The sequence below is a fragment of the Sardina pilchardus genome, chromosome 24 (assembly GCF_963854185.1).
Source record: "Sardina pilchardus chromosome 24, fSarPil1.1, whole genome shotgun sequence".
In the NCBI taxonomy this organism is placed as follows: domain Eukaryota; kingdom Metazoa; phylum Chordata; class Actinopteri; order Clupeiformes; family Clupeidae; genus Sardina; species Sardina pilchardus.
The window spans coordinates 12,792,807-12,801,225 of record NC_085017.1 but is presented as its reverse complement, the minus strand read 5'-3'; the positions used below and the strand labels follow the sequence as shown (position 1 = coordinate 12,801,225).

Genomic DNA, 8,419 nt, shown 5'->3' with positions numbered 1-8,419 from the left:
GAAGCTGATGCTTATAGCGACACATACAGTACACCTCCCCCCCCCTCCCCCTTTCTCGTTTTCTTTCTCTCTCATGCAACAAGATGGCCTCTACTGCACTGGCACTGACAATGTTATCTCTGTGGTTTTCCTCTGTGTGTTTATCTCTTACTGTGTATTTTCCCTTCGTTTGTCCCTCTCTATCTCTTTCTTTCTCTCCCTTCTTCTCTCCCCTGTATAGCATCTCTGTCACTTCCCCAGAAGCATTCTATTTCCTGTAAAATCCAAAAAAGCTCAGAAAGCCTTTAAAATCACTGCAATTGATCTGTCTGAATTCAAGAGTGAAACTTCAGTTTGAAAACGAAGTGTTGTTGGCTTGTTTGTATTTTTTAATCATAGAGGGAGTCAATGGGGAGGCCCCTAAGACTGCATGCAGAAGATGCTCCCTCTACCAATTAGCAAGTACGGCCGTGATGGGAGAGGCCCTGCCAGTCCAGATGTTTGGGACAGGCCTGCAAACGCCAGAGACCTCGGGAAGCCTCAACACACAGAAGACACACCTGTGAACTCCACTTTCCTGCCCTCTCCCCACACACACACACACACACACACACACACAGAGAGAGAGTCTGCCACGGCAGACCACCACACAGCTGTCTGTCATCTGTGCACCCTGACACACGCTCAGACACTCAGACACACACACACACACACACACACACACACACACACACACACACATAGAGGGATGTGCTGGAACACTCCGGCAGGTGCTGTGGGGTGGGGATTTGCTGACACAGAACAGACGTGAAGCAAACAAGGTACAATTTTAGACCTCTGTTCCTCCGCCTGTATCTCCCATCCTCTCCTCCTCTCCCCTCCTCCTCCTCCTCTCCTCTCCCACCTTCCTCTCCCCTCACCCTTCACCAGTCAATTTTGTGCAGCTTTCCTGGGAGACCGGAGCAATCAGTACTTGGTCTCATTACAAGGTGTTAATTGGAGTTAGGCAGACTCCTAGCTTTCTGTCAAGGAGTCTGACAACAGAATTAATTAGACTTAAAATACCAGCGTATTTAAATCAATTCAAATGGGAGTAGAAGTTTTCACACTTCTGCTAAGGATATGAGCAAAGTTTCTCTAAGTGGGAGTGCAGTGATTATTCATTTCAATTGAACTCATTATGAGGACAAGAAGTTCAACCTGGCTTGTAAACAAATACTCATATATCTTGTAGCCTATTTGTCATTCATGTTTGTTTAATATTTTTGCATGTTTCATTCTAATCAAAATAGTGTGCCATATGAATGCTAGATAACATTTAAGTAGGCAAACACTATTGAAGTTTGATCCAGTTAGGATTACTACAATATGTCTTTAATATTCCAGTCCACTGTTTGTGTCATGCAGGATGCAGTCTGTAGCGACAACTACCGGTGCTACCGTCTTTAATTTCTCGTTTTCCTTTCAGCAAAAAGTCGCCATAGAATAGCTTTAAAAATGTATGCAGAAGACGTTATAATGTATTATTTCGTTTTTAAAAAAATGTAGGTAGTAATATCTCTTCAGCCTGCAAGCTTATTTTAATAACGAGTTGTCGTTTTAATTTTTGAGAGCCTACCCAAATGTCTTGCGAATAAATAGGGTAGGTTTATTCTCTCTCGCATTGTCAGTAGCAAATTCACTTAAATCGCCGTGCTGATGATGGGCACACTAAAACTGCGAAAGAAACTGACCGTTGCGTTGAGTCAAAAGCACATTCAGTTCCAATTTATGTTCAATTAGGCTACTAGAGGCACGCTTACATATTCTAGCATAATGGCAGATGTTGGACTATTTCTCAAGCTATCGCTTTTAAAAATGACGTCTCACGCCAAGAAAAAATATAGTAAAATTATTCGATAACGCCAAAGGGTTCCAAAAGTAACACGCAATTTTAGCCTTAATTAAAGGTGATTCGAGACTTTATTGAAATAATCTCGAAGTGAATGTAACCGTCTTCATTAAGGAATGTAGTGGAATAAATATGATTAAAAAAAGGGAAGGATCAAAGGCTGCACAGAATTACTTTATGAAAAGCACATTTTTATTATTCATTTCATAACAGAGCCATGTAGACCATTTGTACAAGATACATCACAATCTAAAGTGCACAAATACTGTACAACAAATTGATATTAAATAAAATTTAAGAGGAAATTCACAGCATTGAAAAAAAATAAACGATAAAATTTTGGGACATGCTTAAGATGAAGCAAACCATATATCTGGGAATAAAATTAAATTAAAACCACCTGTCACGTAGATAGGGGATTCATTTAGCACAATTGGAGGGCACTAAGCTTTGGCACCTTCTTATAAACTTCTAAAAATGCAATAGGAGGGCGGAATCACTTTTTATGAACAAAAGAAAGTAAAAGACAGAATAGCAGGGATCTATACATTTGAGTGAGAATGGACACATCAGAGTCCTAAGGGCTGGTGTAGAAGGTATAATAGCCCATTCCTTTCTGGCTGTTGTCTTTGTTATAATCGTCGGAGGTCAAGTCCTCGCACTTGATGGTGGGCGAGGTGTCAGTGCTCGACCCCCCCGGTGATAACCGGCGCCTCTTGCAGATCATGGAGTACACCCCCGAATCGGTAGAGTCCACTGATTTCAGCGAGTGCGGCGTCTCCATCCACGACGAGGTGGCGGTAGCGCCAACGCCCACGCCGGCGGCTGTGGTGGTGGTGGGGGCGACGATGGCCGCGGTGCCCTCGTCTTGCAGCTTGTCCTTGGCCGCCAGCGGGTCGTCCTGGGCGAAGGCCGGGGGACTGGGCCGCGGGGACCAGGGCAGGCCCGTGGTCATCTTGCGCTGGTACGTGCCCCGGCTGCTGCCCCAGCCGGCCATGAAGGCGGCCGAGTCCGGGTAGTAGCCCAGCGCGTGGGACGACTGCAGGGGCAGCGGCTTGATGCCGTAGGAGGACAGCAGGCCCGAGGTGGAGTAGTCGCCGTCGTACGGCAGGTCCAGCTTGGCCGACGAGCCCGACTGCTGGACCGGGCCCACGAACCAGCGCTGGGCCGAGGCGGCGCTAGCGGCCGCCGCCGCCGCCGCGTCCTCGGCCTGAGGAGAGAGCAGGCCGTTGGTCTGGGGCACGGCGCGCTCGCTGGCGTAGAAGCGGTGGTTCTGGGGCAGGTTGTTGACAAACTGGTCCTGGAAGAAGGGCTGCATGGCGTAGCGCGCCCCCGGAACAATCTGGTGGGAGCGGGGGGAGTCCGTGGGGGAGGGCGTCAGTCTGTCGCTCTCTGGGGCCGTGTACATCCTGGGAGAGGAGAAGAGGAGGAGAGGAGGAGAGGAAGGGAGAAAGGAGAAAGGGAAGAAAGGACAGAGAAAAAGAGACGGAGGTCAGACAGGAGCACCGAACAAAAAGGAACTAAATAACCCTTATTTGCACTTGAATGCTTCAGTGCCGTGACATTTATACAAAAACGGCCTCAGCTTACTCCAAAAAAAAAAAAGAGAATGTACTTACGAATCATAGTTGTCTCTGAAGCCTTTTGCAAAGGGATTGTGGTCAATCTTCAGCTGTGTGATCTGTGCCAAAAATAAAGACCAAACAACATTTAAGATCAGCTATTCACGGACAGCGCGTCAAGTGTAAATGTGCGCGGGTGATGGTTTGCATGAAACAAACAGGAAAGGTGGTCTACTCACATCTGTGTTCTGGTAAGCAGTGACGGCAATGAACTGGTTCTCAGGGAAGGTGAAGGTCTGAGTCTTCGCCTCGTTGCTCATGTCCTCTGCACCGTCCTCAGTCACTTCCACTATGTGAAGCCGCGGTTGATATTTGTGCAGCGACTGCAAGACGATCATCTACCAAAACACAAGTGTGCAAGTAGATATGTGTTAAAACCACTCACAATGTGGTGTGAGCAAGTGATGTGTGTGTGCGTGCATGCTTGTTTGAGTGTGTGTGTGTGTGTGTGTGCGTGTGTGTGTGTGTGTGTGTGTGTGTGTGTATGGGTAAGACTGTGTGTGTGTGTGTGTGTGTGTGTGTGCGCGCGAGTGAGCGAGAGAGTGTGTGCATATGTGTGAGATGGTCTTCCGTATGTGTGAGGGGTGAACTTTCATATTCGTTCCTTCATCCTTTGCTATTTATCTCAAAATAACATTCATTTAAAATAAAGAATATTTTTCAGCGTATCATCCCCTTAGAATTATAAGGTACTATCCGACATTTTTGTCAAAATTGAGATACTGACATATTCTTATTCTGTACCAACCTAATAAAGCCCATAATATAAAATATGTTCAGATGTGCAAGGTAAATGAGGGAGACAGTTTACCAACCTGGGTGTTGTTATTATTGGCTCCCTTGTTGTTGGTAAGCTTCAGCTTGCCGAAGGAGATCTCCTGTCGCATCCAGTGGGCCCCAGTGTTCGGAGATTCAGGGTGGACGTACACTTTATTTCCTATGTAACAAAAGGACATTTTCGAAGCTTGGTTAAAATGCAAAGATTAATTTTATTGTGAATTAAATTAGATTACATTTAATTAAACCACCAATAATGGCATTCCTTCAGTATAAACTTTTGTTGCAAGTTACTTTGTAAGTGTGAATGAAATCATTATTGTTGTGCAAACAACAACAATAATGTTAATTATACGAATACTGTTACGAATTACAATAGAGATTAATAATACACTTTAAATATATAAGCATGCATTTACTCAATTTAATTGTAATACAAATCTGAATCATGTCATAATTTGAACACATTTTATATTCTCGTTCATCTGAACAAAATTCAACTAAATCGCAATTAAAATTATAACAATAATTCGATAGTAAATTACACATTTTACAATATGGAAGACAATTCTGACGAATTGTTTTCGAACTATTTTTCGTTTAGGTCTGATGTTGACTACTTTTTCCAGCGCTCATTTGCGCACAGTTGGGTGCGCATTGGCTGGTGAGGTATGAATGGGCTTTGACGAATTATGTGTGAAAGAAAATAAAACACACCTTGCATGTTGTTGTCAGCCTTGCCACAGGTCACCCATTTGCCTCCTTGGAAGCGCCAGTGATTGGGATCGGCCAAAATGACCTCCACAAAGACGTTGTAATGTGCCGTTAGATTCAGTCCAGTGATGTTGAAACTAAGAAAGGGAAACATCCGCCTGTCAAATAAAAAAAAAGGAGGATTAGTTTTCAAACGTTGATGAACATCTGGAAAACATCACAATACATTTTAAATTAAGTTTTAATATTGCTGTTTTAGCGCAAACCACTAAGTCAACGGCGCTGTCCATCGTGGTGTAAAAATCGCAGATGCAAAATGAATCAAGCATCATTAATGCTAGTACTTAAATATTGCAGCAATCACTCCTTTTACTAATAATAACAACGTCGGCTTTTTGGCGACCGTGGGACGCATGGCGCACAGTTATGCAGACAATTAATTTAACACTCGCCATGTCGGAGATGGGCCTTTTACGCATCAGATTTCAATGCGATAGGCCCACATTTCCCGTTCTATTTGATTGATCAGTGCGGCATGGCTTACCTGCCCTGCTTGGTGATGATCATCTCGGTCTGATGTCGATGAAACTTCAGCCACAGAGGACGGTTGCACAAATAAACTTGAGCCCTTGCTCCTCCGGCGGAGCCTGGGATGGGCATTGAGCTGAGTCCCGAGCCTGATCCTGGGTACGGTGGGTAGAGGCATCCTGGACCTTGCCCAAACTGGTACCCTGTAGCAAATTGACTCCTACTGGCGCAGACAGCTGATGAAAACCCTGTCGGTGGCAAGACCGATCCGTAATGCAGAGAAGTCGAATACCTAGACCCGTTTGACCCACTATACACAGTCCCGGTCTGTCCGTAAGGGAACAGAGAACATGGGTTCGCCACGTCGGTGCTGGGCTGTGTTGAGGAGATGAAGTACCTGTCAGAACCGAGTTCGTCTATGTTATAGCGACGGCTGCTGGAGAGGTCATCTTCGCCGATGACTGGCGAACTTTTTCTTCCATCTGGAGCCGTTTTAGTCCCGGAGAAGTGGTCACTCTCCCCCTCGCCCATCATCGCGTTTCCAACCGCACTATGATATTTCTTGGGCCCGTTATTTGCCTCGGATTCCGTTCGATCCACTTCTTGGTAGTCAATCTGCGTCGACCCCGGGCTATTCGTAGTGCTTTCTGAAGAAGAGAGATTGTAAAAAGTCTTGGGCAAATTGATAGATGCGCTGGGCAAAATATTCTCTAACTGCATTCTTAAATATACGACGAATAAAAAGCACCGCGACTTTAAAGATTCCAAAACAAATGACACGAACCAAGACGCACTGCTGGCGTCTTGGTAAATATTATCTACTTGCGGCCCCTGAAGAAAGATACGTAGGCTTCAGAACATCTAAGGCGCACCTCCGAATCTCGGTTTCTGCCCTTTTATCTGTGCTGCGTGACACAAATGCTGCAGTTCTCTTATATAGGATAGTCCTTACTCATACCACAAAGTACCTCAAGTTTGATGGGAGGGGCTTCGTGAGATCGGAGACAATCATTGTTTCTCGCCCGCTCATTGGCTGACACAAACTTCACATTAATTCAATTAGAAAATGCAATTACAGTATTGACACCGATGCTGCTTCTACCACCAAATGCAGATGCTTTACACGCGAAATAAAATATTAGGCTACCAGTTATTTTTTTGCTTGCCTGTATCACAAATAGAGGAGACACGAGATAACAGCTTGCCAGTTGAAGCTTACTTCTTTATACAATATATTTTTAAAGACAACACACTGAGCAATAATGTTGTGGCAGGTAAACTATACAGTCATTAGATCAGAAATGAAGATTCAAGAAAAACATCTAGCCTACTTACCAAGGGAGTGATTTAACACCTATTCATATCTGTGTGTTAAAGACTGCGTGTAGGTCGTCTGAAAGCCTTTTTGTCAAGAAAAGCCGTTTGAAGCGTGGCGACGGGAAGAAAGCAGCTATTAAAGTGAACCGACCATGAAACTGATTTTGTGGTCAATCAACAAACACGTGCACCGGTGTTCAGAGCATACTAGAACAATTTGGAGGCCTTTTTCAGATTTCAAGTAAACTTCAAACTGTTTGTGACATTAGAAAAAAATATAAAAAATGTTCTCAATAATTAAAAAAAAAAACCTCAAATGTTAAACAACATTTGATATCGAGGATTGGATTAATTGCATTAATTTCAATGGCAACAATCACGACTGAAGTTCTTTACAAACACCCGTTTAAAAGTGGACGACTGCCAGCGCTTCTTAGTTAAAAGTGAACTCTTGTTAGTATGACTGTCTTGTTTCTGAAAGGCGTGCAAAGTTTTGGTGAGGGGGCGGCACCTGTGAGGTCACAAGTTTTACTAAAAGCTCCCTCTTTAATACACCCCTTTTGAGCTAAAGTCATCCCTTCAGACATGGGGTAATTCTTAAACAAAGGTGATGAAACATAAATATTGGCTTATTGGCCCATGATAGTGTAACTGCAAATGGCTGTAATGCATAAATCAAGCATGGTAGCTAGGCCTGATATGGATGATTCACCTAGCCTATGTGTATTTCTAGTAGATTAAATGCTGTTGATTAAAGAGCTCGGAGATAATATTCGGTTTGAATTTTTTTTTCTGTATGAAAGATCTAATGCAGTGTCCGGTGGATGAAAAAATCTAGGCATTGGCCATCACCTGAAATAAACACCTCTGAACGCACAGTCTATGTATTAATTCACTATGAAATAATATCTGATTATCTTGAGATAATCAAGCGGTCACGTGAAAGAAATAGGCGCATACAAATCCCAATGGAGCTCTCCCCGTAAAGCTGAGGGAAAACGGCCAATTATTTTTCCATCTGAACGAACCTGTGACGCTGAATGAAGGGACAGCTTGGCTAAAAGACATGCGTTGTTAAAACTCGATAACCCGCGCGCCGGTGACACACACAAGAAATGCAGTGGAGACATCTAAGGCAAATGCAGCAGGCACGTGAGGAAACAAAACACTTAAGACACGTAAGACCGCCCCTCGGACAGCGCGCGCTCTTACCCGGAAAGAATACCCTCTCATTCGTCAACTTGACGTTCAGTAAGTAAGGTGAAACAGAACGCAAACTTTGCACACGGAAGAACGGTGAAAACTGAGTGGTAAAACAGTGTTTTTGACAAAGAAGTAAATTCAAAATTGTAGCCTGGAAATCTCATAGCCTACCTGTGCAAATTTCTCTAAAGCTAATCAAATGGAAATATATTAAGAGATGTCATACACAACTTCGTACGAATTAAAATGTGAATAGCCTATATTTAAACATAAACAATATATAAAATCCAAACCTTACGTTTTAAGTAGATTTTAGATCAACTGTAGGCTACATTAACTAACCTCCTCTCACTCTAGTGCTCTCTGGTGTCGACAGTTTGCAATAGTC

The 8,419-nt window shown here is 43.7% G+C and overlaps 1 protein-coding gene across 5 annotated transcripts; it reads right to left on the bottom strand.

Moving 5' to 3' along the window:
- Positions 1-2,040: 2,040 nt before the first annotated feature.
- Positions 2,041-7,967, bottom strand: eomesa (eomesodermin homolog a). Of its 5 annotated transcripts, XM_062529919.1 has the most exons (8): positions 7,857-7,872; positions 6,847-6,912; positions 5,528-6,158; positions 4,987-5,141; positions 4,308-4,429; positions 3,672-3,830; positions 3,490-3,551; positions 2,041-3,279 (listed from the first exon to the last, which is right to left on the bottom strand). In XM_062529919.1, the coding sequence occupies exons 3-8, from the start codon at positions 6,043-6,045 to the stop codon at positions 2,448-2,450; spliced, it is 1,848 nt and encodes a 615-aa protein (XP_062385903.1). In that variant the 5' UTR covers positions 6,046-6,158; positions 6,847-6,912; positions 7,857-7,872; the 3' UTR covers positions 2,041-2,447. The 5 variants fall into 5 exon arrangements, with proteins under 5 accessions (XP_062385903.1, XP_062385901.1, XP_062385902.1 ...); XM_062529917.1 differs by lacking the exon at positions 6,847-6,912 and having other exon boundaries at positions 7,857-7,967; XM_062529918.1 differs by lacking the exon at positions 7,857-7,872 and having other exon boundaries at positions 6,847-7,342.
- Positions 7,968-8,419: the final 452 nt, after the last annotated feature.